Source organism: Electrona antarctica, assembly GCF_951216825.1.
Source record: "Electrona antarctica genome assembly, chromosome: 15".
NCBI classification, from domain to species: Eukaryota; Metazoa; Chordata; class Actinopteri; order Myctophiformes; family Myctophidae; genus Electrona; species Electrona antarctica.
Window position 1 is genome coordinate 6,971,353 of NC_136796.1, and position 20,958 is coordinate 6,992,310.

General features: G+C 45.1%; 1 protein-coding gene across 1 annotated transcript; it reads left to right on the forward strand.

The window, feature by feature from the left end:
• Window positions 1-585: 585 nt before the first annotated feature.
• Window positions 586-20,718, forward strand: kat2b (K(lysine) acetyltransferase 2B). The gene is made up of 18 exons (XM_079522612.1): window positions 586-909; window positions 2,826-2,958; window positions 4,204-4,349; window positions 5,465-5,551; window positions 6,381-6,568; window positions 8,549-8,740; window positions 9,697-9,803; window positions 11,143-11,280; window positions 12,656-12,792; window positions 13,148-13,356; window positions 13,784-13,910; window positions 15,571-15,681; window positions 16,266-16,409; window positions 16,957-17,071; window positions 17,796-17,826; window positions 19,508-19,571; window positions 19,748-19,832; window positions 19,995-20,718. The coding sequence occupies exons 1-18, from the start codon at window positions 709-711 to the stop codon at window positions 20,186-20,188; spliced, it is 2,409 nt and encodes an 802-aa protein (XP_079378738.1). The 5' UTR covers window positions 586-708; the 3' UTR covers window positions 20,189-20,718.
• Window positions 20,719-20,958: the final 240 nt, after the last annotated feature.

Consider the following 20,958-nt stretch of genomic DNA (forward strand, 5'->3'; position numbering starts at 1 on the left):
GTAATACCAATAAAAATATAATTGGTTAATTTCATTGTTTTGAACAAGATTGTAGGTAATGTTTGTTCCAAGAGAAAGTGATATGGCTGAGTATTAACCACCTATCTATTCACCTGTGATAATCTGTTCAATATCTCTTCGCATTTTGTGAATGAAGCCTCATTTTGTAACTTAATCATTAATCACAATGTTTTTGTTCATTGAGGTTTGGCCTTATAGATGGAAATGTGGCTTTTTACTGTGTTTCCTTGACATTTGTAAACGTTTCAAAAATAATACTGGCATTTTTAGCTTGCGGCCCTTTGACTTTTGGCATTTTGCCGAGTGGCCCCTGATAAGCCATCCCAGGTCAGTAGCCCTGCTATATATAGCTCATCATACCACACACGCAACACAACTAAAGAGGTCTTTCAGATTCCATTTGACCTTGAGTTTTTGTCACAAACGGTGCGTTTTGTAACCTCTCTCCCGCGAGTTCTCTGTGGTGGATGATGATGGGCCTATCCCACTTTGAGTGAGTCCCCTAGTGGAGGAACAGGGGGCCTGCAGCCGTATAAAAAATAAATAAAATAAGGATGAGCGCCATGTCTGATCCTCCGGTTGTGGAATAGAAAAGAGCCGGACACCAGAGAACCGAGCATTTCCCCCCGGCCGGGGGATCATCATCATCCCATCCCGTGTCGCCGGTTTTCCCCTCCTCCCTCCAGGATGGCCGAGAGCGCCGGGATTCAGCAAGGTTCCCCGGCCATCGGAGCCGCGGGCTCGGTCCCGGCCGCTCCGGGAGCCGGGGCTACGGAGGGCTCCGGCGCCGCTGTGGGCTCCGCACGCATCGCGCTGAAGAAGGCGCAGCTCCGCTGCTCACCTCGCCCCAAGAAACTGGAGAAGCTCGGCGTGTATTCCTCCTGCAAAGTACGTTCTTTTTTCAAACCACCTGATAATAATAATAATTATTATTTTTGCATTTTTCAACTTGTTCTTTATAATGTGTCGTATTTTCCGGGGGCTTGCGTTGCAATACTTTTTTTTTCTTTTGCAAAAAAAGAAAAAAAGGGGGCAAAGCACAGCACAGCAAAGGAAGCCATTGATTGCCGCACTTCATTTTTTTTCCTCTTTTTGCATTTTGCTAAACACGAGACAGATTTCTTAAATACCGCAATCGATTCTAATTCTAATATATGCATACATTTATTTATTTATTTCTCGCATGCGTTGTTACAATGTATCAGTGGTGTGTGTGTGTGTGTGTAGGGGGGGTTGGTAAACCAACGTAAACAGTGTCTTTCTTGGCGCTCTGTCACAATCATCTGCCGTGTCACACATAAAGAGCAACAACAACCGCATAACTGTTAATCCTCCACTTGCAGGAGTGACTGTGTTGTAGTCGCACGGTGCTATTAAATGTCATTTATTGGGTTTGTTGTTGTGATGAGGATCATTCTGCAGAGAGAGAGAGAGAGAGAGAGAGAGAGAGAGAGAGAGAGAGAGAGGAGGACGGTGGTGGTGGTGCCTTTGTTTTGACAGGGTGACAGCTGCCGGAGGGGCGGAGTTTGTTGTTGTTTCTAGGCGCATGCACGCAGAGGGCCGCTTCCAGCTGATAGTGACAAGGCCCTCACAGAGCCCCACCCCCCTATGGGCGGGGGGGAGGAGGGGGGGAACACTGGGCCTGGCTTAAATAACAACAATAAATGTGTTATTGACAATAACACATTTATATATGTCAGAGACTCAGAGTGGTTCTCAAACTTTTTCATTTTTTTGCTTTTAGGGCCAGCCATATTAACTCAAGAGTGTACAAAATGTGTCCCATTTCCATTTGTACACTACATTCTCTTGACTGAGTTTCAGATACTTATCCAAATGATCAAATATGGTACCAAATGGACCTGTAATTTGGGCCCGTTTTTGACCAGGGAGACCATTTTGACCATTATCTTTATAATCTGTAGCTATACTAGGGGATTTGTGTCATGTTTCCTATTTTGTAACTGAAAAAAAGCGTGATTGTAATAAAATGAAAGTGTCAGTTCCCCAGATGACTGGGATTTATTTATTTATTTAAAGGGGGCTAACCATAACCCCCCCACTACCCAAGTGCCCATGACTGACTTAAAATCATATACCGGTATACTGTAGGCTACTGTATGTAGGAATTAAAAGTTGGGAAGCTCCAAAGGAATCGAAGGCAAACAATGTGGCCCCCAAAGTTGGTTAACCACTTAAACCATAGTATACTTCAAGTAGCTGCATGCATACTAAACCAGGACAACCCAAGTCAGTTCGGAAGGTCTGAGAGACAAATTGCATTGATTGATAACAAGATTGTTAACAATACAATCAACAGTTATGCTATACGGTTTACACAAAAGCTACGTTGCTTCCGTTGTGGTCATCCATTGTATTCAATTAATCAGTAAGACATACAATACACATATTCGGTATTCACAGAGAAAGTAGGGGAGAGGAGGGTGCAAGTTGGTGGGGGTAGGAAGGAAGCCAGACTCTGGCTATTTTCGCTGATTGTTCGCCCTCCAGAAAACATGAACGCTAGGGTTCATGTGACCCATTTAGAAATGAACACCTTCTACGTTGTTTTACCTCTCAAGTGAGGAACGCCTCAGTGTCATGTTGCTATACATAAAGCAACATATTAGTTTATTTTTTTTATACAAATTTGAGGTTTTTCAGAAAACTAAGGTCAGGATTTAGAAGACGTTTGTAGAATCTGCCTCAGGTCTAAACGAGTTAATAGATATGTATGAATGTTTTAGTTCATTAATTGTCTGTACGATTCGTTTACCTGATTTTAAACACTTCTTTCCGGGCAGGCCGAAGGAGCCTGCAAGTGCAATGGCTGGAAGAGCCAGAACCCCCCTCCGAGTCCGACCCCACCGCGAACTGACCAGCAGTCCAACGCCGTCAACCTGCAGGAGCCCTGTCGAAGCTGCTCACACACCCTGGGTACGTTCATGACCTCTCCATCTGAGACGTCTGGGGAAGATGGGCCGAGTATGGGATGAAGAAGAAGAAGAAGATAGGAGAGGGAATGAGGAGAGGGATTAGGTAGGGAAATGGAAGAGGAGATGATGGTAGGATGTTAGTGTGAAACTGATGTGCCAAAAACACAACATCCGTAAATCATCAATCACAGTTACTTGCGAGACAGTGAATCATCAAGTAAAATGTAATGATCGTGCCATCCGTAGTCACATGCCTTATCTGATTTCCATCGCCTTCCTTTTGGTCAGGTGACCTGACCACAGGGCGAAGCAGTCGTTCCTACACTAGACCGGGCAGGGCTCCGCCTCCGCCTTCTGCCCAGTCAACACACACACACACACACACACACACACACACACACACACACACACACACCGCAGACTCCGCACACGTCAATGAACATGCATGGGCAACAGAGAAGAATATGAATTGATGGAATGAAAATAACACGACGCTCGCGTTTAGAAAAATCAGATATCACCATTTTGTAATTAATGCACAGAGCGCATTTGTGTTTGTCCATGTTGTTGCCTATTGTGCTGTAACATTGGGGGGATATAGCCTCTGATATTAGCTACACAGTAGGCCTACATTTCTATCTATCTTTGAAGAAAGAAGAAAAAAAACAACAACAGATAAATAGATATTGCTATTTCAATGGAATTAGGTGCATGTAGCCTATAGGGGGGGCATACAGGCTCTAATATTCGCTACACGGTATATTTCTATCTATCTTTTGAACAAAATAGACATAGATATTGCAATTTTAATAGAATTAGAGACGGGGAGGCGGAGGAGCGGGGGTGCGCTGCCTGGCCTAGTGTAGGAACGACTGCTTCGCGACCACGTGACCCAACGCGGAGAGCGCAGTTTGTCTGACCAATCAAAGATAAGCCTATCCTTTGGCAAAGCGTTGTTATTACCACACATACCAGAGGACGTTCCTTCCCACTGCCCTGTGTCTCATGCAGCCAGATTTGAGCCAAGAAAGGGACAGCCTGACCTGAAGCATTCTGTTCTCTGTACACGTGATCCCACTCGGCTAAAGATATCTGCCCATTCCTTCACTGCAGCATAACACTCAAACGTTGAAATCACATCACTCAGCCTGTGTTCAGGCCTGTAGAGTCACACTCATGTTAGCACATTACATTTTAACAAAAACAATTACATTTATTAGATTTCTACGCCCTCCCTTCTGGACAGGTGACCACGTAACGCACCTGGAGAACGTGTCGGAGGAGGAGATGAACAGACTGCTGGGTATCGTCTTGGACGTGGAATACCTATACACGTGTGTCCACAAAGAGGAGGACGCTGACACTAAACAAGTCTACTTCTCGCTCTTCAAAGTAAGAGCGCTGCCGCACGAAAACTGTTCCTTTCTTGCTAAACATGATCACTTGAACAAATGCACAGTGCGGTTGTACATTACCATTATTACGGTATTATTATTATTACTATTTATTATCCACAAGTTTGCCAAATGCATATCAGCCTGCCTGACTTTGGATTAACAGGGCAACATTGAATGCATGGCGATAATTCGTTTATATCACCGATCCATAGCGTTATTTATTCAATAAGCCAACGAGAAAAAAAGGTTCAATTGAAATTTGTTGTCCACCCATCTGTCTATATTATGCCCATATATGGAGATTTCTGGATCTGTCTCTCTGTGTCCCTTTATTCCTATATATGGAGTTCTGTGTCAGGTATGCCCAAATATGGAGTGTTGTGATGTCAGAACAGGCCAGCTCCATATATGGACACTGGGCAGGGGCCCAGCTGTCCAGAGCCCAAGCAGAGGCCTTTTGTGGCGGTTCTGGACAACCGTGGGTCCGACCGACTCGACACCCGGCACGGTACTCCCTGTGGGGGTGTGGAACGCGTGTGTCGAATTTGAAGTCGGTGGGGCGAACGGTTCTCGAGTTACGTGGATTACAGCCGCACACACGTACGTACAGACAGACGTACATAGACATGGTGCACTTATAGATAGATAGGACTCGAATGGAAACAAGACCGCAAGGACTTTTGTTGGTGCTAGACCAAGTGTCTTGATTGTATTCTATAGTGTTTACATTTCTGTCTAATAAAGTACTCTCAACAAGGAATATAACAATGTTATTGTTATATAGCCTAGTCCTGTTGGGATTTACTAACAGTGTCGGGAGAGCGTTTGCTGAGACCACAACAGTTGTTACTGGCTTGTTGCCTGTATCTGTTTGATGGCAACAAAGCCATCTGTTATGTTGCCATTTCCCGTTCTGTATTTTTGATCATTTTATGCACAGATCAAGTCCAGTGTCTCTTCTGTGGTGAATTATGCCAAACAACCATTCAAAGGTTTTAGGTACCCTGTTTTGGGTACCTTTTTATCAAAAACAAACTACTACTTCTTTTCAAATGCGCTTGTTAGGCGATTGATGCTCACCTGATTGCTTCTCTTCTGTTTGGTCATCAGCTGCTGAGAAAGTCCATCCTACAGATGGGTAAACCCACATTAGAAGCACAGGAGAGTCCTCCCTTTGAGAAACCAGGCATAGAACAGGTAAGTTTTCATGCACAAAAACACATCATTTAGACAACTGCATAAAAGTCTCCATATACAGTGCATTTACTTCTTAGACTCCTTTTACACGAGAATGGTGTTCATGGAAAACGGCAAAATAAAGTATTGTTTGCGGGTGTACTGTAGACGAGAACAGCGTTTTTAGGGGGTGAAAACGCAACAAAGTGAAAACACCCTCCAGAGTGGAAATCTTTGAAAATGCTGTTCCTGTCTCCATGTAAACAGGCAAAACGGTGAATATGCAAAACTTGTGATATCATGGCTCACGTCGGCTCACAACGCATATGTTACATTGATGTACATACATATGTATGTGATATAATATTTGGTGTTCCTACAATGAGAAGAGCTCCCTCCTCACCTACAAAGCGCCGCTCATCAGCGATGGTGAATGTAAAACCATGATGTAAATAAAAAGGCTTGTGATAGATGGCAGCAGCGTTTATGTAGCCTAATGTATGTGGCGTGCTCTGCCTGTATGCCTCTGGGCTGCCTGTCAGCCTGTGTGTCACTCGATGCGGTTAGTAGAAAGCAGGCAGAGACGGCCACAACTCCGTTGTGGTCTGGAAGTGTCATTCAAAACCCTGATTTTGTTGTGTGAAGGGGGAGCTACCTAGTTCTTCTTCTCGTACGTGGGTGATTGGTCTATCTGGCAGTCCGTTACCGCCACCTAGCGACATTATAGCGTTTTCATAAAGTGTGCGTTCTCGTGTAAAGGGTAAAAGAAAATGAGAACGCAACGGGACTTTACCGTTTTCTCTGGCGACCGTTCTCGTGTAAAGGTGGTCTCACTGTTTTGACCAAACAGGGGGTGAACAACTTTGTCCAGTACAAGTTCAGCCACTTGCCGTCTAAGGAGCGTCAGACCATCGTGGAGCTGGCCAAGATGTTCCTGAACCAGATCAACTACTGGCAGCTGGAGACGCCGTCCCAAAGACGCCAGCGAGCGCCCACCAGCACCGACGACGCCGCGGGATACAAGATCAACTACACCAGGTACCAGCGCATTTCTACCGAATTTAAAGGACCACTTCACCACTTTTCAACTTCTCTTCCTATAATTGGTCCTAACTAATGTTCATGATAAAATACCACCATATTTTCCTACTCAGTCTGTCTCTCATAGGAAGGCTGTGGGCAGTTCAGAAACCAGTGACATCATCGATGGTGAATCCAAGCTAATAGAAACGGCAGGCTTTCTTTTCCTGAAAAGTTGCAATGCAAAAGTTGAAGCCATCGTTCTCACGATAATAAAAATCTAAATATATTTTAAAACAAATCTTGTTTAAAAAAAAATCTGCCTAATGATGTCACTGGTGGACGGGTGTCCGAACTGCCCAAAGCCCTCCTATGAGAAACAGACTGAGTAGGAAAAAAAATGGTGGTGTTTTATCATGAACATTAGTGAGGACCAATTATATGAAGAGATGTTGAAAAGTGGTGAAGTGGTCCTTTAAACAATTTCACGTTCATCGACTGTTCATCGGGGCAGTTAGCTAGGTATAAAGTGCTTGGAAGCCATTATCGGTAATATGGCCGAATGGTTCATCAGAGCACCAGAGTCCCGTAACGGAGATGTCCCTATAGTTTTCTAACCCTGTGACAAGCCACTCCTTTCACTTTTCTCCTTGTAAAGACCTGATTTACACTTTGTCGTATGACGTGTCGCTCGCCGTAAATAACAGATTTTCAAGCATACAGCGTAGCTTGAAAATGTGTTCTTTTCTTGGCCTCGCATGACAGCCTCAGCTGTCACTTAATGATTTGATTGGATTATCTCCCTTTGTGTGGATTTGTTCCCCTATGGCAGACTACTTTTCTTTGTGGATCTACCATGTGGAGTTTACCTGTGGAGTTTCGCCTTATGTCTGTCTAACCTCATGTACGCACCTGCTGCTTTTTATGCTGTTTCTTTTCTGTTTTCTCCTCCCCTTTTTTACTTTCCTGAAAACACTGAATGGTGGACTTACACACACACACCAACAACAAAATAACGTCACCCCCTTTTCTTTGCACCTGTAAACGGGTGCGTAGCGTTAGTCCGACGTCACAATAATGATCCGACACCCATAAATCCGACTACCCAATATTCCGACCATAGAGACCCATACGAACCCTATCCCCAAACCTTAACCCTAACCATAGAGACCCATACGAACCCTATCCCCAAACCTTAACCCTAATCTACCATAGAGACCCATACGAACCCTATCCCCAAACCTTAACCCTAACCATAGAGACCCATATGAACCCTATCCCCAAACCTTAACCCTAATCTCACACGGAAGCCTCGTGAGTCTTAATCCATTCTGGGCGGGAACCCCTTTACGTGTCTTAAGCATTATGTTACGCTTTAGCTATTGAAAAATAGCAGATCTACAAGCTCATAGCATGGCACCGCCACGCTACAAGCTTGTAGATCTGCTATTTTTTTTAAATTGTGAAAATGTGGCGCAAATCTTTGAATATATATTCTTTCAGAGCGAAGGTTTTTAACTCAAATCTTTGTTTCTGAGGGGGCCCTGGAAGTGGAACAACATATTTTCAGATCAGGGTCGGCGGCCAAATACATATAATTTTGTGGTTCCTTGACAAGAGAATGTTTGAGAACGACGATTTGTAGAAACGTCCTCAGGTCTAAACGTAGTCAGACTAACGGGATGTCGGACTAACGCGTGCCCCCCCCACCCCCCACCTGTAAACTTAAAATTTGAATTTAACCCATTTGACCTGAGATCAGATTCTAAAAATGTCTTCAACATCCTGACAGTTTTCTGAAAAAGCTATGTTTCTATGTCAGTCGTCCTTCGATTAAAAAAAAATAGCAGACCTACAAGCTCGTAGCGCGCCACTCGGTGGCGCGCTATGAGCTTGTAGATCTGCTATTTTTCAATAGCTAAAGCATAACATAATGCTAACACCAAAAGGGGTTCCCGCCCAGAATGTGTTAACATTAAAATGTATTCTTGCTTCCAGGTGGCTGTGTTACTGCAACGTGCCTCAGTTCTGTGACAGTCTGCCGCGGTACGAGACCACGCAGATCTTCGGCCGGACTCTGCTGCGCTCTGTGTTCACCGTGATGAGGAAACAGCTGCTGGAGCAGGCCAGGCAGGAGAAGGACAAGCTTCCTCCTGAGAAACGCACGCTCATTCTCACACACTTCCCCAAGTACGAACAACTACTCACTCCTATATTTACACACCTGCGTGCAGTTACCCAGCCTCTTGTGCAGCTGACTTAAAGGGGAAAACCACCCATTTTCAACATTTTACTATGTCATTAATATACCTTAGAGCTGTTGTGTGGAAATAATAAAAAGTCCCCCCATTCTGTGTTTCCTAGAACTGTAATTATGAAAAAAATCATTAACATGTTTTCAGACCTCTAGTTTTCAGACCTCTAGTTCTAGGAAACACAGAATGGGGGAACTTTTTTATTATTTCCACACAACAGCTCTAAGGTACATTAATGACATAGTAAAATGTTGAAAATGAGTGGAATGCCCCTTTAAGCCCTGTTTTATTCTGCGTTCGACAGACGATAGTGTTGCACATAAGACTATAGACGATCCAATATAGACGTTGCAAACGCTGTGAATGTTGTAGATTGGCCATTTTCACAATTTGTTTTAGATTTATTTTGAACATTTACACCTATAATGACCAACATGGGTGTGCCAGGTTAAAAGTGGTTGGCCTATGTTGCAAAGTGGCTCGGGGCCTCTGCCAGAAGACCAAATATCTCCCCCGGCCAAGGGAGGACTTCCTTCCCAAGTTACTACTGGTTAAGATGTTTGTTGGCTTTACTTCAATTTACAATTTGGGCATTTAGCAGACGCTCTTATCCAGAGTGACTTAACAATAAGCTAGACACATACAGTACATCAATGCAGAGAGACAGTGTGTAGTGCCTCAGTAAGGTAAAATAAGAACCTAGCGTCATTCTAAAGTTTAGACAATCTCCAGTCAAAATAATAATCTGTACATTGAAGCTATTGGATAGCAGGTAAACGATGAACGTAGTAGCATCTGTCTAAATAACAACATTGAACTTTTTAACCTTGTGGACAAAAACACGACGAGCCTACGTAACACAAATGTTTGCTGTGGATGTTTGTGTGTCAGGTTCCTGTCCATGCTGGAGGAGGAGGTGTACAGCCAGAGTTCACCCATCTGGAGCCAGGAATTCTCAGATGGGTCCACAGGGGGACAGATCCCCATCATCCACACAGGTGAGCCCAAAAGAACCCACTGGGTCACATACATCTGCTATTTTCAGAATATATATAATATAACAGAAAATCAGGAAAAAAAAGTTACACATTTGGAAAGTTTTGGAACACAAATCTACTATTCTAACCTGACTCCGCCAGATGGGGCAGCAGAGAGTACACTGGGTTCCCCCCTCCTGCTCCCATCTGGGAACTCTCAGGCAGACTTGATGCCCGGCCACAAAACGGCCTGGCCAATCAGCAGCAGCTAGAGGCGGGATAGCTGCTGCTGATTGGCCAGGCCTACTATTCCCCATCTAACTGAATCTAGAACAAAGCTTAATCAGAAATTACTGGATTACTGCAATTAAAAATAATCCCGTTATGTTAGTAAACGTTACAAAAAACGTTACCCACTGAGAAAAGTAACTCGTTAGAATACTTTTACGTTATCCGATTTTCGAATCCTTACGCAAGGAAATAGTAACGCCCAGCGCTCAGGACGGAGATTAATAAAAGGATAGAGATTTATTGATATCAAAACCGATCGCATCGCTCCACAGGCTGGGAGCGTCTGTTGGGCAACATTCGATGTCATTTCCGGTTGGGACGTCATCCAAAATGTTCCCCCCCATTTTTAGTGGATGAGACCGAAAATCTTAAAAACGTGAATAACTCTTGATCTAAATCATTACGTCCAATTCTAAGCAAAGATTATGTTTTAGACAGGCCATCGCGGCCCCGTCACTAGTCGCAAATTAATCATACCTCCCGTTGTTGTCGATCGCCTCGGGGGTGTTTTGGCTACATCTAGCTGCTTCAGCTACATCCGAGATGGCGCCTGGTGCGTCGCTAAATGTGCTCCGTTGCTGCAAATCGCTGGGCGCTCTGATTTAATGGTCCTAAATACCCCCGGGCGTTCGTGGTGTTAATTAACTCTGCGGTTAAAAACAAGAATGTTCCTCTCCACATTCAACAACACTCTCTTGTGCACGATCTGAGTGGTATCGCAGACTCACAGGTATATTTATCACAGGACTCACAGGTATATTTTAACAGCTGCCTCTATGAAAATAAAACACAGGCTCATGCAGTAGAGTAGGCTGTCGCTGGTCTCGCGTTCGCCATTTCGCTTGAATGAATTAACTCATTTACATGTTGACGAGAAAAGCTTGCTCCCTGGCTGTCTTCTGCCCTCCTCTCCCCCATGGAACAAGGTTGTCTCGTCAAACCACGTGACTCCCATTGAAAATGCATTGCGAGCCGCGCGACACACAGAAGAGACACAGACGAGGAGACAGCTGTCTCTCAGGTGTGAACGGCGCCTAAAAAGTGTCACCTGTGTTTGTGTGCTTTGTAGTGATCAGTGCGCCCCCGGTGGCAAGGCCGCTATACTACAGCACCAGTCCTGTGTCTGTGGTGGACCCGGCGTCCAGCTGTGGCACTGGCAGTGTCAGTCCTGCCATGAAGACGGCCGCTGTACTGGAGCCAAGCCCAGGTAGGACCCCCCCCCCCCTTATCCCATATTATATCCTCTACTGGAGCCAGGCCCAGGTAGGACCCCCCCTTATCCCATATGATATCCTCTGTACTGGAGCCAAGCCCAGGTAGGACTCCCCCCCCCTTATCCCATATGATATCCTCTGTACTGGAGCCAAGCCCAGGTAGGACTTCCCCCCCTTATCCCATATGATATCCTCTGTACTGGAGCCAAGCCCAGGTAGGACTCCCCCCCCCCCTTATCCCATATGATATCCTCTGTACTGGAGCCAAGCCCAGGTAGGACTCCCCCCTTATCCCATATGATATCCTCTGTACTGGAGCCAAGCCCAGGTAGGACTCCCCCCCCCCCTTATCCCATATGATATCCTCTGTACTGGAGCCAAGCCCAGGTAGGACCCCCCCTTATCCCATATGATATCCTCTGTACTGGAGCCAAGCCCAGGTAGGACTCCCCCCCCCTTATCCCATATGATATCCTCTGTACTGGAGCCAAGCCCAGGTAGGACTTCCCCCCCTTATCCCATATGATATCCTCTGTACTGGAGCCAAGCCCAGGTAGGACTCCCCCCCCCCTTATCCCATATGATATCCTCTGTACTGGAGCCAAGCCCAGGTAGGACTCCCCCCCCTTATCCCATATGATATCCTCTGTACTGGAGCCAAGCCCAGGTAGGACTCCCCCCTTATCCCATATGATATCCTCTGTACTAGAGCCAAGCCCAGGTAGGACTCCCCCCTTATCCCATATGATATCCTCTGTACTAGAGCCAAGCCCAGGTAGGACTCCTTATGCAACGTGATATCTACAAAAAACTGGTCTACCAGGTCTAGCAGTCGGGAGGAATCAGGATTTGCTTTTAGTTATTTATAAATCCATTTGAGGAATGTTCCCCCACTGTCTGTCAGCTATGCTTTGCTGGAATATTGCCATTCGCTGTACCCGCTCCCAAACATGGCTCCACTTAAAAGTTCCAAAAATGCGTTCTTCAGAAAGAACCAGATCTGCTCTTTGGAAACATGCTTCAGAATCATTATGAATGGCCCACAGTAATCCCACTGAGTCTGTTCTTTGGATTAAATGCAGATTCTGTTGACTGTCATTGCTGTTAGCCTCATTCATGTTTTATATATGTTTTTATGTTATTTCTTTGTGTTATTTTAGTGCATTGTCAAATTTATACTGTTTCATTTGACAGTCATTTATTTTGTGCTTTTTCTGGCCGATCTTCAAGCTCACAACGCATCGCAACAAGGTGTGACGTGATCTTGTAGATCTGCGATTTTCAATACTTTTGCACGACACGCATAGGATGGAATAGGCCATTAATTTACGACATTGACGATATGCGTGCGTGTGTGTGTGTGCGTAGTTGGGGAGAAGCGTAAGCTGGCGGAGCCTGCTGTCTCCCAGGAGGAGACCAAGAGGCCCAAGGTGGTGGGAGACATCCCCATGGACCTCATCAATGAAGTCATGGCCACCATGGCGGACCCCACTGCCATTCCAGAGGTACACACGCACACATGTGCGTGCGCACACACGCACGCACGCACGCACGCATGCAGAGACAAATTACAGAGGGCACTGGAAATCCTCTTCCTATTCACTTGCATGGAGTTGCACAGTGGTGTCACCTCCGTGCGCTACCCTGTGCGCAAACTCGTGAGTCGAGCCCATTGAACGAAACAAGTTTCGCTCGTTCATGTGTCTGGCCCCAGCCGTAATACCCGTGTTGTACCTATGATCGACCCCAAAAACATCGGATAAGGTCGGGTTCGGGCAGAATTTGAGAACTCTAATAACCACTGAAATAGGGCATGAATTAATGAAAACCAAAGCCCCCGCTCCTCTCCTCTCCTCTCAGACCAGCCTGCTATCGGCACACTCGGCGCGAGACGAGGCCGCCCGCCTGGAGGAGCGGCGAGGCGTGATCGAGTTCCACGTCATCGGGAACTCCCTCAACCAGAAGCCCAACAAGCGCATCCTCATGTGGCTGGTAGGCCTCCAGAACGTCTTCTCTCACCAGCTGCCCCGCATGCCCAAGGAGTACATCACCAGGCTGGTGTTTGACCCGTGAGTAGTACCCCCCCCCCCCCCCCCACACACACACACACACACACACACACACACACACACACACACACACACACACACACACACACACACACACACACACACACACACACACACACACACACACACACACACACACACACACACACACACACACACACACACACACTACATGACCGGCACCTGCGAGTGCAGTTTGTAAAGCCAAAATATGTCTATAAAATCTTACGTCAGTAACGTCATGTGGACTCAGTCACTGGACCCCAGGAAGAATAGCCACGCTTTTGCAAGTGCTAATGGGGATCCATAATAAAGTAAAGGTAAAGTATGTGAAATACTGACACTTTGCTGGCTCTTATCGCTCTTAACTGTGAACAGTGAGCGACCATTTTCAGAGGAAACATTTATTTATTCATACTCCCAACAGGAAGCACAAGACTCTGTCACTGATCAAAGACGGCCGCGTGATCGGAGGGATCTGCTTCCGGATGTTCCCGTCGCAGGGCTTCACGGAGATCGTCTTCTGCGCCGTCACCTCCAACGAACAGGTCAAGGTGGGAGGACCGTTCCTGCTTTTCACCCTGATGTTCAACGTGTTCGAGAGAGCTGGGGCACTCGGGTTGGGGCAGGGGCAAAGTTACCTGTCCAAGAGAGCTGGGGTGCTCGGGTTGGGGCAGGGGCAAAGTTACCTGCTCACCACTGTGGAGAGCGAGTCCTCAGTTATTCTTATACCTGTTGGCCGTGCGCTTCCCCGCGCCCCGCCTCCCTGCTCCTCTGGCCCCCGCACCCACCTCCGAGGTGGATAGTCTGGTGACACCGACGCGAGGTTGGAAAATGATGGTGGGAAATAAATATTGCTCGGTGTTGACATTGCCTTGGGGGGTGGGGGGGGGTGGGGGGGGGGGGGCTAATCATTTACTATTCTCTCCAAATCGGGTTGCAACTCGAACGGAGCTGAGTCGGCTCTACCGAACTTCGCAACGTTCGACACGGCGCGCTTTAGCACACCCGGTGGTGTCTCTCGTGGCTCAAGTTCGGTAAAAAACTATACTTTAGTAACCTCCGTCAGTGTCACCAGACTATCCACCTCAGAGGTGGGTGCGGGGGCCAGAGGAGCGGGGAGGCGCGGCGCAAGGGAGCGCACGGCCAACTGGTATAAGAATAACTGAGCTATGGAGACAATCTTATTAAACCCCACCAGCCTGTCCGCCAATTAAGGTCCTCTACCTTAGCCCTACTAGAGGTGCCTAGAACTAAAATGATGACAAAGGGGGATAGGGCCTTTTCAAGCAGGGCTCCCAGGCTCTGGAACAGCCTGCCATCTGACCTGAGGTCTATTAGCTCCTTGGCTATTTTTAAAACTAAATTAAAGACCCACTTTTATAGGAAAGCCTTTTTAAACCGATAACCAATGTTTGCTTTTAATTCCCTTGATAATGTCATTTTATTGCTGTTTGATTGTTATTGATTGTTATGTAACACTGTTGTTTGTATATTGTTAAGCACTTTGTGACACTGTCAAAAAAGGTGCTATATAAATAAAGTTTATTATTATTATTATTATTATATAATCCTCCGACATGCATCTGGCTTGGCCCGGGGCCCCAAAAAACAACAGGCTCAATGAAACTAGTTCCCTTTTACAGAAGGTTACTCCGTCAGTTCTTCATAGTTTAATTTGATTGGCTCAGCAGCAGAGTCGAACGGGATACACATTATGAAAGTGTTGTGTGTTTCCGGGTCAAATCTGCTGCTGCGCCAATCAAACGAAGCCATGAGAAACAGACCCTGAATCGGGATTTCCACTCTCCGGAAAAGGCAACCACAGTAATGTACGGAGCCTACTGGCCGTGTTCGCGGCAGGGAAGCCGGGGCGGGGAAGGTCATCGAATAACTGTACAGAGAGAATTGGCAAAATGAAAAAATTGGCAGAACGAATTAAAATGAATTTGTCTTCTTAACCCATTAAGACCTAAATCAGTAGTTTCAACCACCATAAGAGAAGGTTTCCGTTCAAAAATAGCAGATGTACAAACTGGCAGTGCGCTGTGAGCTTGTACATCTGCTTGTATATCTTGCTTTTGCAAGAGTTAAGCTATTATAGCTCAAATCTAAAATGACACAGACTCTTTCCCACTTTTAATGGGTTCGCGCTGTCCGACCAGTCAGCATTTGACTGTGTGATTATGGTTCTCTTGTCTTGTCTGCCGGCAGGGATACGGTACACATCTGATGAACCACCTGAAGGAATACCACATCAAGCACCAAATCCTCAACTTCCTCACCTACGCCGACGAGTACGCCATCGGTTACTTTAAGAAGCAGGTCAGTGTCACCCTAACCCAGTGGTTCTCAAACAATGAATACGTGGAGTGCCGTGGTCATGGATCTTCCCAAGGGAATGAAACCTCTTAAGCCCCAATCCCCCGTCGGCGGGGGCAGCGGCTGTCCACCTCATGAACAGCTCTCAGCGGGTAAATGGGGCTGGTCAAGGTCTCAGGTTCCAACTCAGATATTTTTGATTTTCCCTCCAGGACCCCCCTGGGGTTTAAGAGGTTAGATGTATTGACCTACACTCAAAAAATAAATGTAAAAAAAATTCTCAAAAGAAATTTCAAATGATCTAAGAAATTCCATAGATAAAATGGAAATAAAATAAACTAATAAGTAGTGAAAATAAGCAGATGCTGTAGATCTGCTATTTTCACTAGTTTGGCCCGGGGGAGACATTTCTCCTTTGTGTCTCTAGCTAAAACGTTTGGGACCCACTGGGCTCACCCACCTTATCATCCTACATGTCCTGCTGGAACACATGCTGTTCTAATTTACAGTACTGTGTGTATGTTCATGCATATAATCACAGATATACAACTCTTTGACTCTCTCTCTCTTTCTGTCTCTATTCTCAGGGTTTTTCGAAAGACATCAAGGTACCCAAGGCCAAGTACGTGGGCTACATCAAGGACTACGAGGGGGCCACACTAATGGGCTGTGAGCTCAACCCCAGCATCCCCTACACAGAGTTCTCTGTCATCATCAAGAAGCAGAAGGAGGTGTGTGTGTGTGTGTGTGTGTGTGTGTGTGTGTGTGTGTGTGTGTGTGTGTGTTAGAGGTTAGCTCTTGGGCTTTGTACTGAAAATAGGCGATCTACAAGCTCACAACGTGCCACGATGTGATGTGTTGTGAGCTTGTAGATCACCTATTTTTGGCTTTAGGTTTAAGCTCTAAAAATTGGCATTCATAAAATCAGCATCCTAAAATGTTGATGTCCTTCCAAGTATATTAATACAAACATGTGTGTTTGTGTGTCTGTGATTGTAGCGTTTGATAGATTTTTGAAATTGACATAAAATCATCGACTTTTGGGCTGGGTCGGCAGAGCGGTCCAGGCACCTAGGCTGGTAATCCAGCCTGACAGCATGTTGCGGGTTCGAGTCCCGATCCGAACAACCTTTGTCCCCCCCCCCCCCCCATCTCTCTCCCCCTTTCCTGTCTAACTACTGTAAAATCTATCAATAAAGGCAAAAAGCCCCCAAAAGATATCTTAATAAAAAATGATAAAAAAAACTAATCGTTTTTTTTTTTTCAAACCTTCTTCAGATCATCAAGAAGCTGATCGAGAGGAAGCAGGCTCAGATCAGAAAGGTGTATCCTGGACTTTCCTGTTTTAAGGAAGGTGTACGGCAGATTCCCATCGAGAGCATTCCTGGCATCCGTACGTAACGTGTGACCTCTCTCTCTCTCACAGTAGATGTCTCGCCTGTTTTAGCATACAGAGTAACAAAATACAAAGTACTGAAGTACCGTACTTATGTACAATTTTGAGATATTTGTACTTTACTTGAGTATTTCCAATTTCTAATACTTTTACTTCTACTTCACTACATATCAGATCCAAAAAAATTACTTTTACTCCACTACGATGATTTGAAAACTTAAGTTACTAGTTACTTTGTAGATTTTGATTATTATTACAAAACATACATTAAGCACTATATACATTTCGGCCATTTGAAAACAGACGATCTACAAGCTTGGCGATCTGCTATTTTCAAAAGATTTGACAACTTGAAATGGGACATTCTATATAGTGAGTACTTTTGGTGCTCTAAGTACATTTTGATGCCAATACTTTTGTACTTTTGGCTGTATTCCCGTATTGTCCCGAATTTAAGACGACTCTGATTATAAGACGACCCACATTTTTCAAGACTCATTTGTGGGAAAAATAACATTGAATGTCAAATAATCTAGTCCCCGATTATAATATGACCCTGTTTTTAGGATATTTCCATTGGAAAAAAACATAGTCTTATATTCAGGCCAATAGGGTAATACTTTTACCTAAGTAAAACATTGTGAGTTGACATCACAAATTGTGAGAGACATCTAGTGGCAGTTACGATCAAGGACTTAAATGGGTCTCTTCATGTCAACAGGTGAAACTGGCTGGAAACCGATAGCTAAAGGGTAAGTTGGGTGACCACCATCTCCTCTCTTGTCTGTCGGTTTCATGAAACGTCCCCAAAGAGCCTCCGGGTCGCTGCACACGTTTGAGTCTGCAAGGGAACTAGCAGCGCCCAAGGTTTCTAAATGTGAGGACCCCAGTGCGCCTTGATACTTGGCTGTGTGTGTGTGCTGTGGATCTACAACCTCACAACGTGTTGCAGTGGTGTGACACGTGGGCTTGTAGATCCACTGTTTTCCTTGCGGAGACACCCGGCACGCAGCCAAGTATAAGTCACCCTTAAGTGCAGTCATGACTCACTGGGCTCCATTTCCGTCACCGCTAAACCCCTTATCCCTAAACCTCTTTGCCTTTTTTTGAATGGTGCAAACCACTCCAACAACCAGCTTTGTTTGTACCCGTGTATGTGTGTACCTGTACGTGGGGCCCAAAAGAATGAGCATGGTTACTATGGTCACTGACATTACGTCAGACCACAGCTGATCAGGCTATATAAGACCTTGCACCACTCAGTTTACACGGGTGTGATTTTCTTTTACTATTTTGAAAAACATTTTTGAATAGTTCAACTAGCCAATCTAGATTGACACGTTGTGAGCTTGTAGACTGGCCATTTTAACTATTAAATCAAATTCAACAATGTTTTGCAAAATAGTAAAAAAAAGGCAAAGAAGTTTAGGGATAAAGGGTTTAGTGGTGACGAAAATGGAGCCCATAGTCTCTTGATTAGTTTCATGACTAAAGATGCGGACCCAGAGGTCAATATTTTCTATTTTGTTCTCCTCTCATCAAAGCCGTCATCAGTCCAAAACCAATCATGAATTACGAATGTATTCATAGGGTTTGCAAGTTTACAGACAGGAAAAACATTTACCGGTATAGAGCGTCACAGTCCCGCCCCCTTTCATGACGACGAGAGACCCGGAAAAGAATTCCCCGTTCATTTTCCTCATAGACTTTTCAGAAAGTATTTATTTAACCCATTTTGTGCGGGAACCCCTTTTGGTGTTAGCATTATGTTATGCTTTTAGCTATTGAAAAATAGCAGATCTACAAGCTCATAGCGCGCCACCGAGTGGCGCGCTACGAGCTTGTAGGTCTGCTATTTTTTTTAAATCGAAGAACCACTGACATAGAAACATAGCTTTTTCAGAAAACTGTCAGGATGTAGAAGACATTTATAGAATCTGATCTCAGGTCAAAATGGGTTAAAGACGTTTACGCCGCGGACAAAGCCAACTGGAGTTGTGACAAATCATGACAACAAACACAATGTTTTGGGCCGATCAAATAATTTGTAAGAAGTAAAACAAAACAAAAAGTGTTTTATCCTGCCTTTTTTGGGGGGCTGATCAAATAATTAGAAAGAAGAAAAAAAGGCAGGATACAACACTTTTTGTTTTGTTTTACTTCTTTCTAATTATTTGATCAGCCCAAAATTTGAAGATTTGTCACAACTCGAGTTGGCTTTGTCCGCGGCGTAAATGTCTGAATGAAAAGTTAACCTCCCCATAATACAAAAATAAATAAAAATTAAATCCTAATATCTTTAGTAGGTTTACATACAATATTATGAATTTATGTCACAATTACAGTAGTTTTCTAACTACTATAAAGCTTCTCGTGTTTATCCTACCTTTGCTGATGTTCTGCTGATCAGCTTCATGTTGTCTGTCTCTGTAGAAAGGAGCTGAAAGACCCAGAACAGTTGTATAGCACTTTGAAGACCATCCTCCAACATGTGAAGGTGAGTCCTTACAGCGCACACACACACACACACACACACACACACACACACACACACACACACACACACACACACACACACACACACACACACACACAACCCAGGAATCGAACTCGGGCACACACGCACGCACATGCGCAGACTTTTGTCTTACCAGATGTGTTTGTGTTTTTTAGAGTCACCAGAATGCCTGGCCTTTCATGGAGCCTGTGAAGAAAACGGAGGCTCCTGGTTATTACCAAGTCATTCGCTTCCCCATGGGTATGTATGTATGTATGTATGTATGTATGTATGTATGTATGTATGTATTGATGTATGTATGTATATATATATACTCTGTACTGGAATACCACCTTGTGCGTTTTAAGTTCGGTGCTTTACTAAATGGTATCAACCGTGTCCGGTGCGTTCCTGTTCCCGCAGACCTGAAGACGATGAGCGAGCGGCTGAAGAGCAGGTACTACACCACGCGGAAGCTCTTCATGGCGGACATGCAGCGCATCTTCACCAACTGCCGCGAGTACAACCCGCCGGAGAGCGAGTACTACAAGTGTGCCAACCTACTGGAGAAGTTCTTCTACACCAAGATCAAAGAAGCAGGCCTCATCGAGAAGTAAGAGGAACGGCACAGAGGTGGAAGAAGAGGAGGAGGATGTGATGGTGGCCTCCGGGCACAAAGAGGACCATCGGGGGTCGTCCTTTCCGCTGTCGGGATGTCGTGACGAAGAGGCGATGAGGTAGATCAGGACCTGTGCGCATCAGCAAACCAAGAAACAGGATCGACGGTCTGCTCTCATGAATCCCAGACTGGCGATCAGCAGCGTCGACTTCTGAAGAAGTGCCGATCTTGAATCGGTTGATATTTACTTTGAAGAGAGAGAGAGATTAGAAAGGATGAGTGAGAATGGAAGATGGAAGGTTTTCTTTTACTGATACGGGAAGATCGAAATTTTGCCAATAACATACAGTAGTAAGTACAGTAAAGGTCTCATAGGAAGTGATGACAAACAGGAGGTCAAATAACATTAAGTAGAGCTTTGCTTGTCTGCATTGTCATTGTGCTAGATCAGGGGTTCTCAACGTTTTTGGCCGGGGACCCCCGGAAATGCTTTGGCAATGCCTCGGGACCCCCGCCCCGCCCCCTCCCGACCCCCAATATAAATTGACTGCTACAATAACCTTAAACCATTTTGGGCGGGAACCCCTTTTGGTGTTTTAAGCAGTTATAATTTAGCTATTGAAAAATAGCAGATCTACAAGCTCATAGCGCGCCACCGAGTGGCGCGCTACGAGCTTGTAGGTCTGCTATTTTTGAAAAAAAGTGAAAATAAAATTTAAAAATAAATCTTTTTTTTTTTTTTTAAATAATTTGGGGACCCCCTAAAAT

What these genes read in the sequence shown, in the direction of transcription:
- kat2b (XM_079522612.1), top strand. Translation starts at nt 709, where the DNA reads ATGGCCGAGAGCGCCGGGATTCAGCAAGGTTCCCCGGCCATCGGAGCC. An exon ending in ACCAGGCTGGTGTTTGACCC is followed by an intron (nt 13,357 to 13,783) that starts GTGAGTAGTACC and finishes TACTCCCAACAG; the next exon opens with GAAGCACAAGACTCTGTCAC. An exon ending in CCATCCTCCAACATGTGAAG is followed by an intron (nt 19,572 to 19,747) that starts GTGAGTCCTTAC and finishes TGTGTTTTTTAG; the next exon opens with AGTCACCAGAATGCCTGGCC.